The sequence below is a fragment of the Patella vulgata genome, chromosome 1 (assembly GCF_932274485.2).
Source record: "Patella vulgata chromosome 1, xgPatVulg1.2, whole genome shotgun sequence".
NCBI classification, from domain to species: Eukaryota; Metazoa; Mollusca; class Gastropoda; family Patellidae; genus Patella; species Patella vulgata.
In genome coordinates this window covers 91,995,592-92,016,478 of record NC_065879.2, presented here as the reverse complement: position 1 = coordinate 92,016,478, position 20,887 = coordinate 91,995,592, and the positions used below count along the sequence as shown (strand labels likewise).

General features: G+C 35.1%; 1 protein-coding gene across 1 annotated transcript; it reads right to left on the bottom strand.

Moving 5' to 3' along the window:
• Positions 1-266: 266 nt before the first annotated feature.
• Positions 267-4,552, bottom strand: LOC126817320 (gastrula zinc finger protein XlCGF26.1-like). Its single transcript, XM_050544187.1, has 2 exons — positions 4,400-4,552; positions 267-2,080 (listed from the first exon to the last, which is right to left on the bottom strand). Exons 1-2 carry the CDS (start codon positions 4,400-4,402, stop codon positions 356-358), a joined length of 1,728 nt encoding a protein of 575 aa, XP_050400144.1. The 5' UTR covers positions 4,403-4,552; the 3' UTR covers positions 267-355.
• Positions 4,553-20,887: the final 16,335 nt, after the last annotated feature.

The following is a 20,887-nucleotide window of genomic DNA, read 5'->3' as shown; positions in this document are numbered from 1 at the left end:
AATATAACTTATACCCCGTAAAGTATGGTAATATATTTCAACTGCCCTAATGAAAATACTGTTTTCTATTTCGTGCTGACCTCTCCTTGTTCCAACCAGATGTAGGAATAAAAAACAATAATGCTCAATGTATCTATTTGATGATTACAACATTACGTAGCCTGAATTACTATACAGATGGCTACAGCATGTATCATATAATATTGTACCATATTAACCTTACCACAGAGAGTCAGATTCAAACTACATACATACAATCATAAAACTTGAGATTTTATAAAAGTTTTATTTTACTATTTACAGTGTGATTTCTGGTGTGACTGAAGACAACAGTTCTTACTACACCGTAAATTTATTATGGTTTTTCGCTTGAATGCACTGACATGTGACTTTTCAGTAAACAACTCCTGGTGAATGATTTACTACAAACATCACATTTATATGTTTTTTCACCAGAATGAATTCCGATATGTTTCTGTAGATCGCTACGGTTACTAAATGATTTACTACAAACATTGCATGTAAAGGGTTTTTCACCAGTATGAATTCTCATATGTCTGTGTAGATCGCTACGGTTAGTAAATGATTTACTACAATCATCACACGTAAAAGGCCTTTCTCCAGTATGTATTCGGATGTGTTTCTTAAGATGACTACGGTTAGTAAATGATTTACTACAAACATCACATTTATAAGGCCTTTCTTTAGTATGAATTCTGATATGTTGCTGAAGATTACTACTGACATTAAATGATTTACTACAAACATCACATTTATAAAGTTTTTCACCAGTATGAATTCTGATATGTCTGTGTAGATCGCTACGGTTAGTAAATGATTTACTGCAAACATCACACGTAAAAGGCCTTTCACCAGTATGAATTCTGATATGTCTCTGTAGATCGCTACTGTTAGTAAATGATTTACTACAAACATCGCATTTAAAAGGCCTTTCACCAGTATGAATTCTGACATGTTTCTGTAGATTGGTACTGACAGTAAATGATTTACTACAAACATCGCATGTAAAGGGTTTTTCACCAGTATGAATTCTCATGTGATGCTGAAGATTACTACTGACATTAAATGATTTACTACAAACATCACATTTATATGGTGTTTCTCTAGTATGAATTATGACATGTTTCTGTAGATTGGTACTGACAGTGAATGATTTACTACAAACATCGCATGTAAAGGGTTTTTCACCAGTATGAATTCTGATATGTCTCCGAAGTTGACTCCTGTATGTGAATGATTTACTACAAATATCACATTTATAATGTTTTTCTTCTCTATGATTTATCAAATGAATATGAAGGTAATATATGTTACTAAATGTTTTTTTACAAATATCACAATTTTTATACCCTTGTGAATTTTGTATTTTTTTGTTATTATTCTGGCTAAAACGGGTCTCCCAATTATTACCCTGTTGTAAAACACATTCCCCTAGTTCAACATGTTCCTCACAGTGTTTTTCTAAATCAGTTTCTAATTTAAATTCTTCATGACACAAATTACACTGATAGCATGTTTCAATGTCTTCAGTCTTCTCTTCTTTAATATGACAATATTCATCTACATCATCAGTTTTCTCTTCTTTAACATGACAATATTCATCTACATCATCAGTTTTCTCTTCTTTAACATGACAATATTCATCTACATCATCAGTTTTCTCTTCTTTAACATGACAATATTCATCTACATCATCAGTTTTCTCTTCTTTAACATGACAATATTCATCTATATCATCAGTTTTCTCTTCTTTAACATGACAATATTCATCTACATCATCTGTTTTCTCTTCTTTAACATGATAATATTCATCTACGTCATCAGTTATCTCTTGTTTAACATGACGATATTCATCTACAACATCAGTTTTCTCTTCTTTAACATGACAATATTCACCTACATCATCAGTTTTCTCTTCTTTAACATGACAATATTCATCTACATCATCAGTTTTCTCTTCTTTAACATGCACTTTGTAGTGGTTTTTTAAATCATAAAAATGTTGAAAAATTTCATCACATTTTGTACACTGATGAAATGTTATAACATCATTAGTTTCCTGTAATATATAAAAGTTATGACAGGATTAGCTTCCTGTAATATATAAATGTTATAACATCATTAGTTTCCTGTAATATATAAAAGTTATGACACGATTAGCTTCCTGTGATATATAAAAGTTATAACACCATTAGCTTCCTGTAATATATAAATGTAATAACATTATTAGCTTCCTGTGATATATAAATTTTTAACATCATTTGCTTCCTGTGATACATAGAAGTTATAACATCTTTAATTTCCTATAATATATAAAGTTACTAAATTTCAACTAAATATAGCCTACTTTTTTGTGATATCATTCAGATTATAAATATTTCACATATTATCATGCAAATTATTATGATTTAAATCAATCTTAGCTGACTATAACGTGCGGATTTAAGTTTTAAAATTGATACTAGCAATTCTGAAGGGAAAATACTGCTTAAGACGTCACTCAGATATGACTGAAAAGCACTTATTTTGGTACCATGGCATGCATTGACTGTTATAGAGAATTTTGATCACATTATTGACGTCGATCTCAGATTTTAAAATTCCATAACTTTGGATCTACAGCCTGAACCGTGGTAAATTATAAACAGATTTCTTCGATTATGAACAAACTACTCTACTTTGGTTATTATAAACTCCGGTTATATAAAATCCATTATTGTACAACTATATATCCCAGCGAATAAAAAAGTTCTCTCTTGTAAAATTGAACTCATCACAAACTTTGACACCGAGATATACCAAAATGGAAGCTAATTACGTCACTTATCGGGATAGATCATTTCGTATAAGGGGGTCAAAGCAAGGATTGTCTATCGTAACGGTGTTTGGCTCTTTTACAACAATTCAAATTTTGTGTATGAATAAGCTATTGCTCAGACCCAGTAATTAGTTTGGGCGTTTACAAACACAAATACGCCTGTAGTCCGGTATTTTGTTTCTGCCTTATAAAAATAAATTATTTGGTTAGAGAGTTCAGTGGGATTATCTCTTTTGAACTACATTTGTTTTACTGACCTTGAATCTCACCCTTGAATATTTTTAATATTCCCTGATGAACTTAAGCAATCCTGTCAATAAACCTCAGCAATCTGCTGTAGCTGAGGTAAATGCCGATGTATATTACATTTGCCTCGGCAAAATTAATAGCCGAGGCCATTGAATCATTGAATAGGTATATAACGTTATTTTTTTTATATAAATACCAAAAATTATTATCAACAATTAATCATACCGCACATCGGTTTAATTATCGGCAGATAGTTCCATGTCTTTCTATTTCTCTCTGAATATTATTTCCGGTGCGCAAAAACTGTTTAGAATTTTATAATCGTGCGTGATCGGTAACACAATTATTTTGTAAATTCCTGGTTTCATTTTGACACATGATTGTCAAAATTTGTCAACCTGTACCCCCTTCAACATATTATAATGGTTTAGCTCATCACGTGACATGTTGTGATGGACACTGTCGAAAATACAAACAAAAACATTGGCTTTTCAAGAGAGAACTTTTGTTTTGGTTGGGTTATTTAATTGTGCAGTGGATTTTCTTCAACCGGAGGTGATTTCAAACACATAGGCAAGTTTTTAATAACAATTATGCAGTAGTGTTGTAGACGTTAGCTGGTTCCCCTTGTGCCAGAATGGACCAGCCATCTGTGACGTTTATTAGTTTATGCACGTGCGCGTTTTTTTTTATATAAAGTCCTGCGTTGGTTCTCACTCGCCATTAGATGCTACCAAGAAGTCAAGGAGATTACTTTGTGTGTTTAAACTGTGTGATCATAGATATTTGGATTGCTAATAACGTGGATCAAGACAGCTTGTCAAAGATTATTATTGGATTTGTGGTTAAAGGGTTTATTTATATTTGGATTTGTATAGTGAGTAGACACTTTATTTATATATCTATCTATGGCTGAAGTGCATGTGCTTATCTGTTGCATGTAGCTATTAGTTTAGTGGCTGCTTAGTGTATAGTTACCTGTCTGTCTGTCTATTGTAACCCCTCAACCCTTACTCTGGCCATCACATGCTAGGTGGGTGAAACCGGCGGGCCTAAACCCTATCTAAGTGGCATAGATAAACCCCGATTTTACTTTAGTGGTTTGTTCACAATCAAAGAAATCTGTTTAAAATTTACAACGGTTCAGACAGTAATTAGAATATTTTGATGAAATAAAATATTTTGGGTATCATTTAATGCATATTGTTACAAAATATTTTTAAAAAAAATTTCTGCCATTTAAAACTTTGACCTGAAACCCCTACTGCTGACACTGACACATGTAAGTTTGGATCCAAAAAATCAACTCACCATGTTTTCATTAATTGTTGATGTTTACATCTGAGCTTTATAGATAATAGAAATTGATATAATGTATCAATAAAACACTACTCGTGTGGTAAACAGGCCCTTTTCAGACGGCGTATATCGCGTGAAGTGAGATCGCTCAAAGAAAACCGACTCTTTTCACTATCCCATGTTCATTTCCGGAACAATTTTAAGATAGTTATATAATGAAATAGGTTGTGGGTCTATCCAACACGAGTAACTCATAATGTTACAATCTTGACAGCATAATCATTTCGTGCACACATGACGGAAAGTAATGACATTCCCGTCTGCACATGAAAGAAAGTAGTTATATTTTTATCTGAAGGAACTCATTATGTCTGCAGAGTTAGATTTATTTTGCAAGATCACATTCATAATCGATTTGGTAAATCGTCGTGGTAAATACAACGGTTATTTTAAGCTCATGTCTGTGTATTTTCTACATCGTCTTGAAACTTTGCATACTTATTCCTTAGGCCCTAAAGATGATCCCTATTGTTTTGGGCACAGGGACAGGGCTGTATTATTTGTTTTTAAGCATGTCTGACCGCCTGGGACAGAGCCATGACGAATTCTTGAGTCTATCGATACATGTTGAATGGATCATCTTGGAACTTGACATATGTATTCCTTATACCCTAAGAACAGCAACTATTGATTTTGGTCCCGAACACCAAGAGCAGAGCCACGCCCAAATTTTATGGGGTTTTTTTGGTCTACATGCTGGAAATCTGAATGTATCTTCTTGGAACTTTGCATATTTATTCCTGATACATGTGCATACTATACATATGCCGACAGCATGTATCATATAATATTGTATCATATTAACTACTATACAGATGACTACAGTATGTATCATATAATATTGTATCATATTAAGAGCGTGTCCGCGAGAAAACCATGCAGAAGGTGCTAAGGCTTCAATCACAGATTTTGACCAAATTTGGTTTATAAGTTGGGATAGTCCCAAAACACATAAATGTGCAATATTAGATAAATCTTTCAATTCCTGTATGAGAAAATTGTAAAAAACATTTTTCATATGGTGAAATTGCCAAAATCTGTCTTTTCTCAAATGCCAACTTTGGCAAGTCCTTACACCTTTACTATACGTAGCAGAAAGACCAAACTCACACAGTTTATCGATGACTCAGTGCTGTTACCACAATATTAACTTCAGACGATTCTGGCGAACGAGATCTGTATACGGACTGGATATCAAAGCCTGTCTAAATTCCCCATTTTTCGTCACCCAAAGTTTGACGCCCAATAGCTACTTCTTTCATGGGGTGGGTTTAAAAAATTTATGCTCACGTGAACAAGCAACCTCCCAACATTTGATACATAAAATAAAAATGACCGGAATCGACTTGACGAAAACTAGGTAAAGGAAACAATAACCCATGAAATTAACCTGTAATTTCCCTATTTTGGAGATAATTAACCGTAGTAGATAAAAAAAACCTAACAATTTATTTTCCTTTTCATTCATATGGTGTTTACTACCAGCCCTAAAATACATTAGTATCTGTTTTATAAAAATATCTTCAAAAAAAATACTTTCAAAGGCCTGTAATCGTTCATGGCTCATCTGGCGTCAACGGGAATTGACTTCTGCAGTTGTCTACGACCTTCCATTGGAGTTTCGACGTGCTCAATCTTAACAAACATATCTATTACTCTCAAATAGACATTATTTTAAATAAAATAATCCAACGAAAATGAAAAAATTCACCTAAAAGTGAGATTCGAACCACCAACCGCATGACTTCCCCCGACCCACCCTCTCACCGAGTTGCTTGTCCCAGGGCCCCAAGGTCCATGTCGTGGGCCCTGTTCAGGGGGTTTGCCTAGGGCCTCTCTTATTCTAAATCCGGCCCTGAAGGTGCAGCTGACGGTGCCCGAGAGCTGTAGCTACCATACTACACTGTTCAATGTCACCCACTTCGACGCAATTAGGCTTCGTTGCCGTTAATATTTAAGCTTCCACATTTCTGTATTGTAGAAATCAGTGGATGTGTCCCAAAATGAATAGTGGAAACATGCTCTGAAATTAAACATTTTGTAGCCATTTTCGGTACTTGTTTGAAAATGAAATCTTAAAGAGACAAATATGTTAAAGGGACAATACGACAATACCAAATATACAATAAATACAAATACACACTTATATAGAGTACAACATGGTACAAATAATGGCTATGGATATGATGAAAACGTATAAAAGTCAAAAATTTTATTTCTCCAATTAAATTCGCAAAAAAATGTATCACAAAAGCTTTTTTTTAGCACTTTTCAATAAGCTGTATATTTTAAGTATGTTGCATTCCGGTCATTTTTTTTACACCTATGGATACTATGTGCTTAGCACTTCAAAACCATCCAAAGAAATTCTACTTGCGACCATGAAAGAAAAAGTTACAGTGTATCTTTTTCTGCACTATAAGGACAATGTGAATATGGTACCCTAAAACAAGTCCACACAAAATTAGTATGTACTGATTTTTTTTTTCAAATTAGTGCTGGGGTAAAGTTGACCACCCGCTGTATCAGACAGGTTCAAAATTAGAAGGTTGCTATTCCACCATAGAATGCAGTCTGTGCTTTAAAAAGGTGATAAATACACATGTGAAAACCGCAATTTTACCCCTAAAATGAATAATTCCTGTACAGTCCTTTATAGCGACATCAGACTGTAACCACTTCAGCATGTTACCTCTTGCCCCAAGGGGGTGTCATACCATAAGTTTGATCAAAAACTTCCGACCCCCCCCCATCTTAGCACTTTTTGCGATTTTTGCATGGTCTTCTCGCGGATACACTCTTAACTACTATACAGATGGCTACAGCATAGACATTCATATTATTAACTTTACCACAGACAGTCCAAGTCAAACTACATACATACAATTATAAAACTTGAGATTTTGTAAAAGTTTTATTTTTATTATTTATACCATAATTTTATTTTGTTATTATTATTGTTGTTGTTCAATTTATATATTGTTTCATTACACATGAGTGTTTCTGAGCACATTCACTAAAAAAACACTTCAAAACCATTTTTTTTAAAGTTTTGGATGGAAGAGGACTCACAAAGGATTTTTGGAAGATCATTCCACATCTTAGTATATTCACCAATGGAGTTCTTTTAAATAACTGGGTGCGGTGTCAGAATAAATGGATTTAAACACATTCACAAGAGCTTTAAATTGAACCATCACTCGTACTGGAAGCCTATGGAGTTTCTGTAACTTATCTGATAAACCAGGAAAAGGAGAGGGCCTAAAATAGAGCCTCAGGGAACTCCAGGAGTAACATTTACTTAATGAACATTTATTTTATAAGACGACTTTCTGAGAGCGATTTTGTAAGTAACTAACAATAAGTTTGTAAGTTTTCCCTCTCATACACGTACCTATTGATTGGATTTTGAGTAGAAGGCCCTTGTCAGTGGTGCAGTACAGGGGACCTGACAAGGACAGCTGTCTAGTCGTTCGGATGGGACGAAAAACCGAGGACCCGTGTACACATTGGCGTGCACGTAAAAGATCCCTTGGCAGTTGGAATTCGATATAAGAGTAGGCCGTAGTGCCGCTGTCCGGGCAAAAGTTCCCTCATAGCACACTGTATGGCGTAGGCCCGTCTTCATTAGCCCAGGTTAGGAGCAGAACAATAGGACGTTAAATCCCATTTCATTTCATTTCATTTAAAATGAAGTTATGGATATGTTTCCGAAGAAGTGATTCAAAGACCTTACCCAGAGAGCTTAGCAATGAGATAGGTCTGTAGTTGGAACAGTTGTGAATATCACCTTTTCTGTAGATAGGGACAATATTGGCCCTTTTCCAGCAAACGGGGGATATGAGACATGCAGCATTTTTTTGCACTAATTTTATTCTATTCAAAACTGTGTCAAGTGCTTACTTAATATGCTCTAACAATACTTTATTTTTTCGCTGTTACTAATGCTCTAAAAAACACTTAAGCATTTTTATGTGCCTTTTCAGCAAACTACTCCTTTGGGAATGATTTACTACAAACATCACATTTAAAAGGTTTTTTTACCAGTATGAGTTCTTATGTGTGTTTGTAGGGTTCCACATGTGTGTTTGTAGGGTTCCACATGTGTGTTTGTAGGGTACTACTATTACGAAATGTTTACTACAAACATCAATATGAATCCATCTGTGTTTCTGGAGAGTGGGGATCACGTGGCTAAGTGGGTAAGACGCTAGCTCGCTAGCCTGGAGGTCGGGTGTTCGATCCCTGCATTGGCCGAGAAAGTTCATCCAGATTTTCCGGCGTGGTTCTCCCTTGTCAGTGATGCAGGACGAAGGGGCTGACAAGGAAAGCTGTCTAGTCGTTCGGATGGGACGAAAAACCGAGGTCCCGTGTACACATTGGCGTGCACGTAAAAGATCCCTTGGCAGTTGGAATTCGATATAAGAGTAGGCCGTAGTGCCGCTGTCCGGGCAAAATTTCCCTCATTGCACACTGTATGGCGTAGGCCCGTCTTCATTAGCCCAGGTTAGGAGCAGAACAGTAGGACGTTAAACTCCATTTCATTTCATTTCTGGAGAGTACAGCTGTCAGAAAATGATGTATTACAAACATCACATTTATAAGGTTTCCCTCTGGTATGAACTCTCATGTTTCTTCTCTAAGCCACTTTTATGTGTGAATGATTTACTACAAACATCACATGTAAAGGGTTTTTCTTTACTATGAATTCTGATATGTCTCTGTAGAGTACTACTGCATGTAAATGATTTTCGACAAACAACACATGTAAAGGTTTTTTTCTCTAGTATGAATTCTGAAATGTCTCTGTAGAGTACTACTGTTAGTGAATGGTGAATGATTTACTACAAACATCACATTTAAAAGGTTTTTTTTCTCCAGTATGAATTCATATATGTCTATGTAGCTTACTACTGTATGTACAGTACAGGTCTTGCGGAAGTATAAAATTAGTCCTTGGTCCGACCTAGGCGGAAATGAAAAATCGCGGACCACATCGTATTAATCCGCTCAGACCCCACTCTAAATTTCCTACGCGAATTTGAGTAAACCGCCGACCACAGCGGATTTGTTAAACCACCGACCACAGCGGATTTGTTAAACCACCGACCCCCGCGGATTCGTTAAAACGCCGAAGAAATTTCAATGTGTCCACGGCGCAATTTAATGTCATTCATTTATTGTTACATGAATATGTATTTGTATTCATTTAGACGTACATTTAAATCAACGTATAGTTACCTGCACATTCGTGAATTAGCTTTAGTTAAAGCCCGCTTGACTGTCCATTAATGCCTTATACATTTACACACATGTACGTAGTTTGTATACAGTTACTATGTTGTTGTTTTGGATTTTGTTTTTAAAACAACAATGTGCTACGAAGCCATTTACCTTTTTAGTATGTCGGCAAATAATAAAGAAAAGTGAGTACACTTGACAGTTTGATTACAAGTGTTTATTCTATTAAAATAAAGAAAAGTGAGTACACTCAGTTTTACAGCCGTGGTTTCAATCACAAACCTGCTGACATTGAAATACCAGGTGTTTATTCTATTAAAAGATTTTTTTATAGCACACGTGTGCTGGTATAAGAAATTGGAATATTTGTAAATGTGGGCTTAACATTTCCAGTAACATTTATTCTAATTTTTAATTTCAGATCTGTTGAATGAAAATCTCACATTGAAATCAATGATCTTCATATATTTAAATATGCATGTGCAAATGTATATCATTATCTTATGTTTTTATTGTAATTCTACAAAGAACTCGGTGGATTATCAATAAAAAAAAGTCATGCATGTAATTAAAAATGGTACGCGTACGCTTACATGTACATGCCTATTTCCAACCATTCAATCCCCAAAAAACTACAAAATTAATAGATACACCCACACCTAAAATAAATATTTAAAAAAAACCTGAGAGCCAACATGATAAAACAACATATTGAGAACATTGTTAAAACAACTTTCATACTCAATTAAACAGTAATGTTAAATAGCCATCATGGTAAAACAACATACTGAGAACAGTGTTTACACAACTTTCATAACCAATTAATTCCCAGATAACATGCCGGTAAACATCAATTACTTATGAATCGGCAAAGTAACAAAATTCAAAAGGATTAATTAATTGTTTGTAAAATCTGATTAGGGCTTCCTCTGCTCAATTCTTTTAGAAGTGGATATAAGGGCACCCTTAAACGTGGTCAGTTCATTACTCTTTATTCTACGACCATATGTTAGTCCCGAAATGACCTACCAGTTCGTGTTGAGTAAGAGTGGACGTTAAACCCCATTTCTCTCTCTATATATATATAATATATTTTATTGAGCTGTTTCTCATTCTGCAACTAGAGAGGTATCTACTTCATACTTTGAGAATAGATTTTCAAGCAGACAGTCTGCTAATTTTAGTTTGTTTCTATGACTACTAATGAACAATAAATCTTTTGTACCTACAGAACTGTTTCTACGACTATTAATTAACAATAAATATCTCGTACCTACATGGCTATTATTTATAGTGCTGTATACTTATGTCATGTTTGTAAATAATTTCTCATTTCAATAAAATATAATTACTAAAAAAAAAAAAAAAAAAAATGCTACGCGACCAAACGAAAGAACCAAGCCACTACCTGGCATCCTTTGACGATGGGAATTTTAAAGTTGTAACCCGGTCCCGAATATTTGCAGAGGGTAGAATACGGGTAGGGAAGAGATGTCTTGTGCAGTGGGGAACCATCCAACAGGTTGAAGAGGCTGAGATCATATCCAGTGGGGAATGGTTAGCTTTGGAAAAAGAAAAGAAGACAAAACTACAGCCTCCGAAGACCCCGACAGTGGTAGCGCCAAACAAACCTACAGCCAAACGAAAGACGGCCCAAATCCAACCAACACCCAAGAGAAAAGTAAGAACAACATATTTTTATTAGCCACAATTGAAATTTTAAAAATCACAAATATTTACATAAACAAAAAATAAATATAAATGTATCAAAAGAAAAAAATATATACAAATACTAGACAGGTTAATGTTCCACTAACATAAATTGACCTATTGTCCAGTTACGGCTTTTAGTTTTTATTATTATTATTATTATTTATTATTTAATACATTTATATACCGCATCTTTCACCAAAGTGTTCAGATGCGCTTAACAATAACAAAGTAAAATACAATTTATAATAAAAAGAAGTTCCTAAAAATTCAATTTATAATAAAAAAGAAGTTCCTAAAAAAAACAGTTCCTAAAAATAAAAAAGTAAGAAGAGAGAGACAATGTAAAAATGACATAAATTTTTTAAAACTACCCATAAAACAGTCAAATGTGTAAAATCAGTAAAAAGCCTGTTTGAATAAATGAGTTTTCAAGTGCGATTTGAATGTAATGATGGAAGGTGATTTCCGAATAAGATAAGGTAATTTATTCCAAATTAACGGTGCATAAAACGAAAAGGCCCTCTCGCCATAGGATGCTAGTCTGGCTCGAGGTTGTACTAACTGTAAATCGTCACTAGAGGATCTTGTGTTTCTCACCGAAGTGCGGATTTGTATCAATTCAGATAAGTATGGGGGTGCAAAACCATTGAGACATTTGTATGTAATTAACAATATTTTAAAATCAATTCTGAATGATACAGGAAGCCAATGAAGGGTGTAAAGAATTGGAGTTATGTGCTCATGATAACCCACACCAGTAACCAGACGTGCTGCGGAATTTTGCAGTTTTTGTAGTTTTGAAATTAGCTTATCCGGTAGACCAGTTAACAAGGAGTTCAAACAATCAAGACGTGAAATCACAAGAGATTGAATTAAAGTTCTAGTAGCATCAACAGATAAATATTTACGTATTCTGCTGATATTGCGCAGATTATAATAGCCATTCTTACAAATATTATTAACATGGTTTTCCATTGTAAAATGTGAGTCAAAGATGGCTCCTCTGTTTCTTGCAGTTAGTGATGGGGATATAACAGTTTTACACACACGAATTGAAGGATCAGAGTCAACTTTACTAAGCACATTTTTAGAACCAATTTGTAGATATTCAGTTTTGTCATCGTTTAATTTAAAAAAGTTTGAAGTCATCCAATTTTTAATGTCATCTATGCACTGTTCCAGTTTTGACTTTGAAAAAATTAGATGATTGTCAACAGAGGGTTTGAATGATAGATAAATCTGAGTATCGTCAGCGTATAATTGAAAACACAGCCCATGTTTACGTACTATGTCTCCAAGAGGTGAAGTATAAAGACTAAACAGTATCGGTCCCAGAACTGATCCTTGCGGAACGCCACAAGAAAGAATGTTTTTGGGTGAAGCGTGATCACCAACTATAACTGTTTGATCTCGGTTTGTTAGATACGAAGTAATAAGTTCAAGAGCATTTTCTTTGATTCCAAACACATTATGTAGTCGATTTAGGAGTATAAGATGGTCAACAGTGTCGAAAGCTGCTGATAAGTCCAGTAGTACAAGTAGAACACATTCACTCTGATCTACAGATAAGTTGATGTCATTGTGTACGCGTATGAGAGCTGTTTCAGTGCTATGGTATATTCTGTAGGCGCTTTGGAACTTTTCCAATAAATCATGATCACTTATATGGGACACTAACTGTTTTGAAATACAACGTTCTAAAAGCTTCGATATAAAACTTAAATTAGATACTGGTCTGTAGTTTCTTTCAAGATTTATGTCAAGACTGGGCTTTTTGATTAAAGGAAAAACAATGGCATGCTTAAATACATCAGGGACACAATTTTCACTTATAGCAGAATTGATGATATCGGTAATAACCGGAGAAAACACATTAAGATTATCCACTATGAATTTGGATGGAATTGGGTCCAAGGAACAAGTGGTTTTAGAAGATTCTTTCACTAATTTTTGAGAGGGATTTGAGAATCGCAATTGTGATTTTCACCGCCTGCTAATAGCGTTGGTTTTAATTCCGAGCGGATTCTTTGAATTTTCTCTGAAAAATAGTTTGAAAATTTACATGCAAGTTCAAATTGATTATCAGATTCTGGTAGAATTGTTTGACCATGTGTATGATCAAGAAGAGATTTTGATATTTTAAATAATTCACGTTGCTTATTTTTACTGTTTTCAATTCTATTAGAAAAATATGATTTCTTGCACTCTTTTATTTTATAGTTGAGTTCATTCTTCTTAGATTTAAAGATTTCCTTATGAACATGAAGTTTGGTCTTATACCAAGTTTTCTCTGCCTTAGTATTCGGTTTTTTTAGTTCAAGTAACTCATCAGTAAACCAAGCATTATTTGGTCGGATAGTAATAGTTTTGGACTTGAGTGGTAGAATTTGATCAAGAACATCTACTATTATACTATTATAAGCACTGGCTTTTTCATTGACATCTTCGAGTTGAGAAATTGAGAAATAATTAGCATTCTGAAGTTCATTAATAAAACACCCTTTATCAAGTTTCTTGAAGTTTCTAAAAGTGAGTGTTTTAGTTTGAAGTGGGGGCTTCCGAATACTCAGATTAAAATTAACTGGAAAATGATCAGAGATGAGATTATTCGAAACACTTACGTTATGAATAAGATTTTCACAGTCTCTAGATATAACTAAATCCAAAATATTACCACGATTATGTGTGGGAACTGAAACATGCTGACAAAGGGAATATGCTCTAAGTAAGTCATTAAATCGAACAGCGTTTGTATCGGTAAGATCCTGCAGGTGAAAATTAAAATCTCCAAGAAGTAGAAGTCTATTGCCCGAACAAGCAAGTTTGTCTAAAACACTGGGAAATTCACTAAAAAAGTTCGAGACAGTTTCAGCATCTCTGCTAGGTGGACGATAAATGACAATAACAGATAATCTTTCGTTCATAACAGATATTATTGTGTGAAGATTGTGTCTGTAGTTTCTCAGTGCCCAATTGAGCATCAAAATAAACACAATCTTTACCAGCTGAAGGTTCTGGTCCAAATAATCTTTTGGGAATATCGCCTGTTGCGCGCCCAACTATTGCTACGACGACGGGCACAACCTTTTATAAATGTTCTACACACCTCTGGCAAACGCCTGCCGTTAATTCTGTTGACAATGTGTTGTTAGCTCTTCTTTAGATTTTGGGTTTCGTTTGCTCACATTTCTCTTTAGCATGTTCCAAACCATTTCGATTGGGTTCAAATCCGGACTCTCGGATGGCCATGGGCACCAGTTGATCCCATTATTCTTATTGAAGTTCTTGGATAGTTTAGACGTGTGTTTGGGGTCGTTGTCTTGTTGAAATCTGTGTCCTTCTGGAAATTTGTCATTTATGTATGGCAGAAGTGTTTTTTCAAGAATTTCTGTAACATAAAAATTGCTGGCCATGATCCCATCAAAAATCAGAAGATTGGTTGGACCTTTTTTGCTTATTCCACCCCACAAATGGAGTTTTAAAGGATGTTTGGGTCTGGATTGGTGGGGGGCTCCTGTGTCTTTCTTTCTGTATGCCACGGTCTTATTGTCGTGCAGCTGAATCGTACATTCGTCTGTAAATATGACGTTTTCAAATAAGTCGTTAGTTTCTATTAGTTCTTGACAAAATGTAACGCGGTTTTCTTTCTCGAATTAGCTGGCAGTACCTAGGGGTTGTTGCTGTATATCCAGCTGCAGCTATGCCCCTTTGAACTGTAGATCGACTTACGTTCGTCTCACTTCTCTGTAGAGTCGTTTGAATTAAACTCAAGTCTTCTTCCGTCAGTTTCCTGAACTTTGGTTGGCGTTCTGTCGTATCTATAGTGTGTTGAATTTCACCGTCTTCGTGATTTTTGATGACCTTTTTTACTGCTGTCCAAGTGACTTTAATGTCGTTTTCTTCCAAAAATCTCTTAATTCCGGCAGGGGTCCAACCTTTCTGGTGAAGTTCAATTATCTCTAGTATGTTGTGGCGTGGTATCTTAAAAGGCATTGTAAAACAAAGTGACCATTATTTTGTGTGTGTGTGTATGTGAAATAGCTTTATTTAACGTCCGCTTCCACCGAAGTGATATCGCAGACAATTACATGTTATATTTACAATGTGATTAATAGATTAAAACGGATAATTAGTTTTTTTTAGATATATATGTACAAACAATAGATAAAAGGACGAGACATGATATAACAAGTGCGGAAAAAAGAAGTGCAAATTGGGACAATCACAGACATATGACACACAGTTGTGACAAAAACAGACATGGACATGGACGAACATTTAGACAGACATAGACATTTACATACGGGCATTTGACAGACATGAAAGTGGACGAACATTTAAACATATTATGTACATATATATATATATATATATTGGGTCAATTTGGTCGGTCTGGTCGTTCTGTCCTGTTGAATGGCAGGGCGGTGCAACTCTTCCTTGGGGCTTGTTGGTGAGTTTAGGTCCTGGTCCATTCTTCCTTCCATTCGGGTTTGTTGTCCGGTATGGTGGTGTTAATTCATCTTTATTTCTATAATTCATTCCTTTTGTTGTTGGTTCTCTGAAGGAAGAATCCAGCACCTGAAAAGAGAAAAGAGAGTATCTGGTCTTATGGTGATTTGGATTTATTTCGTCTAGTAAGGCTTCGGGGGGGGGGGGGGGGGCTAAAATAATAATAATAATAAAAGAATAATAATAATAGTAAAATAATTTAAAAGAAGAAGAGGGAGAGAGAAAAAAGAAAGAAAGAAAGAAAAGAAAGAATAGAATTTGAAAATATTAAAAAAGATACAGTAGTGCATATATATTAACTTAATGCGATCTACAATCAATACTTATTTAGTCGATAAGAGATAATAACCAGCGGCTGCCAGGCAGGATACGCCCACATTTTAGAGAGATGGATAGAAAACAAGCTAAAACGATATGCGCAAATATCGAAAGGAACCGAGATCTTTGGGTAATAAACTTACATTTGAAGTTTCAACAAAATCGGATAAAAATTGTGACCTCTATAGGGTCCACAACCTTGATATACCATATTTTTACGCAATTTGAGAACGAGGGGCGGCCATTTTGTCTGTCAGTTTTGGGACGATTTTCACGAAATTCGAACTCAGCCGTCCTTAGGGTGTAACGGTGATATAATACGATTTTTTTAAATCGGATAAAAATTGTGACCTCTATAGGGTCCACAAGCTAAACACGTGATTTTTCGTACAATCAGGGGCCATAATTCAGGAAGGTACGGACCGATATGCGCGAATATCGACAGGAACCGAGATCTTTGGGTTATAAACTTACATTTCAAGTTTCAACAAAATCGGATAAAAATTGTGACCTCTATAGGGTCCACAACCTTAATATACCATATATTTTAAGCTATTTGAGAATGAATGGCGGCCATTTTGTCCGTCAGTTTTGGGCCGATTTTCACGAAATTCGAACTCAGTCATCCTTAGGGTGTAACGGTGATATAATAATACGGTTTTTTTAAATCGGATAAAAATTATGACCTCTATAGGGTCCACAAGCTAAAAACGCGATTTTTCGTACAATCAGGGTCCATAATTCAGGAAGTTACGTTCCGATATGCACGAATATCGAAAGGAACCGAGATCTTTGGGTTATAAGCATACATTTCAAGTTTAAACCAAATCGGATAAAAATTGTGACCTCTACAGTGTTCACAAGCTAAACACGTGATTTTTCGTACAATCAGGGGCCATAATCCATGAAGTTACGATCCGGTACATGCTAATATCGAAAGGAATCGAGAACTTAGGGTGATAAACCTATATTTCAAGTTTCATTGAAATCGGATAAAAATTGTGACCTGTAGACTGTTCACAAACAATTGTGGACGGACGGGCGGACGGACAGGGGCGACTACAATATACGTCCACGTGAAAATGTGGGCGTATTAAAATATATAATCTATAAATAATCTTTATTCAGAGTTGATAAAATACAATAATGCATATATAATGACTTTTATATGATATACAATCAATACTTATTTAGTCGAACAAATAAAGATATTGCGTTGAGTTTCTTCTGGGTTTGTAGCGTTTCCCTCTTTGTGGACAGTTTTGCGCTTAACACCCTGATTCGTTTGTTTCGAGTATTATTAGTGGTGTAGGATGGATGGGCTTCCTTCGAGAGGACGTTTTTGCTCATCATCCTACTATGTATAATATTTTGTTAGTTTTAGCGTGATTTATTTGAATGTACTTTAATTATTTAGTTTTATCATAGTATTATTAGTGTTGTAGGACGATTAGCGCTTCCCTCGAGGGAACGTTTTTGCGATTTCGTCCTACTGAGTGTGATGTAATTGATTAGTTTTATTTATTACATGTTTGGTCATTCCTATATTTTCAATGAAGTCCCAGATAAGCTGAGATGTCCAGTATCTTTTATCAGGTTGTGGAGAGAAGAGAGATTTGAGACAAACAGTTTTTCCCCTATCTGTCAGTTCCTTAATCATTGTTTCACGTTCATTATTTAATTGATTACAGTTGATTAGCAAGTGTGACGTGGTTGCAATCTTGTAATAGGGCACCTGTTTTGGTTCCTATGGCTGCTCTTGTTATTAGTATTAATGCTTTGTTTTGAATTATGTTTAGTTTATTTAGTTGTGTATCACTTGTATTGGCATAGGCCAGACATCCGTAGTCGATTACCGAGCGGATGAGTGATCCATAGATTAATATAAGTGATATTCTGTCGGCGCCCCATTGTGTCCATCTGATGTATTTCATCATGTTGAGTGTTTTAGATGTTCGACTAACTACGCCATCAATATGAAGCTTCCAAGATAGTTCCAAGTCGAATGTCATTCCAAGAAATTTGGCCCCTGTTTTGAATTCAATTTTTGACCCGTTAAGATTTAAATCAATTTTCCTGTTATTGTCAGTTGGATGAAACGGTATTGCTACCGTTTTCCCTTCTGCAATTTTGAAACCCCAGTCATTTGCCCACTTTGAAACTTGTTTTAGGGTGTATTGAAGAGATTTTTTGATTATGCCTAAGTTGTTCAAGGTCAAAGGCCTTTGTTAAGTCGACAAAGATGGCACAAAGGTATCGTTTGGCTGTGAATGCTCTGGAGATGTCATGTTGTAATCTAATTATATGGTCTGGTGTTGACCTATCGGAGCGATAGCCGCTTTCCTGATTTGTGAAGATGTTATTGCTTTCACAGTGAAATTTCAGTCTATTTGTGATTATTGTTTCCAGTGTTTTGCATAGAGTAGATGTGAGACTTACTGGACGATATGACGATATGCGATTTTCTCTGCTTGAGAAGATTTTCCCTTGACCATTATTTGATTTCTCTACTGATTTATAGGCCAACTTTCCACATCATTTTACACTTAAATACACATTTTACCAGATGTCACCAGGTTGATGGGTTTGCAAGTCGGGACCCTGTTTCACGAAATTTTAACTAAAGATAAAATCCAAATTTTAGTAGCTACTTCAATTTTGATTGGCTAAGCACTAAAATAAATCTAATATTATCCAATCAAATTACTAAAATTTGGATTTTATCTTAGTTAAAATTTCGTGAAACAGGCCCCAGAAATCTAGACATTCGGGTGTGACTTATCACGGTGTTAATATACAGTGTCGCCATGATTTTGTCACACTTGTCATTATAAAAAGAAGTGGATTTAGAAGACTAATTAACTTATAGATGTTTATTCAATTATCAGAACATGGAAATAATCAATAGTTTTTATAAATCCAACTCAGATTTTCTTTTTATTTAATTATTTTGACGAATCATTTTAAGCAACAAATTTCGTCAATTTTAAACACTTTATTGGGGCGTCATTGTTACACGTACATGTTAATTAGTATTAGAGACTTTTGGCAAGTGGAGGGACTGAAGTCGCCCGACAGTCACTGAACTATTAAAGAAACCAGCGGCTGCCAGGCAGGATACGCCCACATTTTCGAAAGATGGATAGAGAACAAGCTAAGAAGAAAGTGATTTTTCCTACAATCAAGGGTCATAATTCAGGAAATTACAATTCGATATGCGCAAATATCGAAAGGGACCAAGATCTTTGTGTTATAAACTTACATTTCAAGTTTCAACAAAATCGGATAAAAATTGTGACCTCTATAGAGTCCACAACCTTGATATACCATATTTTTACGCAATTTGAGAACGAACGGCGGCCATTTTGTCTGTCAATTTTGGGCCGATTTTCACGAAATTCGAACTCAACTGCCCTTAGGGCGTAACGGTGATATAATAATAAGTTTTATTTTAAATCAGATAAAAATTATGACCTCTATAGAGTCCACAAGCTAAAAACGCGATTTTTCGTACAATCAGGGGCCATAATTCAAGAAGTTACGGTCCGATATGCGCGAATATCCAAAGGAACCGAGATCTTTGGGTTATAAACTTACATTTCAAGTGTCAACAAAATTGGATAAAAATTGTGACCTCTATAGAATCCACAACCTTGATATACCGTATTTTTACGCTATTTGAGAACGAACGGCGGCCATTTTGTCTGTCAATTTTGGGCCGATTTTCGAACTCAGTCGTTCTTAGGGTGTAACGGTGATATAATAGTACGGTTTATGAAATCGGATAAAAATTATGACCTCTATAGGGTACACAAGCTAAAACGCGATTTTTCGTACAATCAGGGGCCATAATTCAGAAAGTTACGGCCCGATATGCGCGAATATCGAAAAGAACCGAGATCTTTGGGTTATAAACTTATATTTCAAGTTTCAACAAAATCGGATAAAAATTGTGACCTCTATAGGGTCCACAAGCTAAAAACGTGATTTTTGGTACAAACACCGAATCGATGAAGTTTCGATCCGATACATGGCAATATCGAAAGCAGTCGAGATCTTTTGGAGATAAACCTATATTTCAGGTTTCGTCAAAATCGGATAAGAATTGTGACCTGTAGAGTGTCCACAAACAATTGTGGACGGACGGACAGGGGCGACGACAATATACGTCCACATGAAATAGTGGACGTATAAAAAATAATTTCGAATCTTTATAAATTTAGGCTTGCCAAAAGTCTCCATGAGCATGTTTATCTTGGATCATGTACATGTATATTAATAATAATAATAATCATATCAAAATGTAATGGTGTTTGACATCATACAATTAGCAATTATCTTGGACCATTTTATATCATGTAGATCTATGGATGATAACCAACTTTCCGTTTACCGCATCTGGCTTATCCATGGTACATGAAATATCAAAAAGACACATTTTTTGCATATTGATTAAAAATGTTATATATTAACATACTTTATCTTTTCTTTTCAGAAGTATGCCTCCGTAGTACGGAGATTGATTGTTGGGTTCCCAGCCACCACAGCCACATTGATACAAGCACCGTTAGCCCTAAATTCAGCCTGTTTAAATCCAACCTCAAAACATATTTATTCATTTAGGCAATAACTACTAGTCAATCTAATGTTTTTATAGGC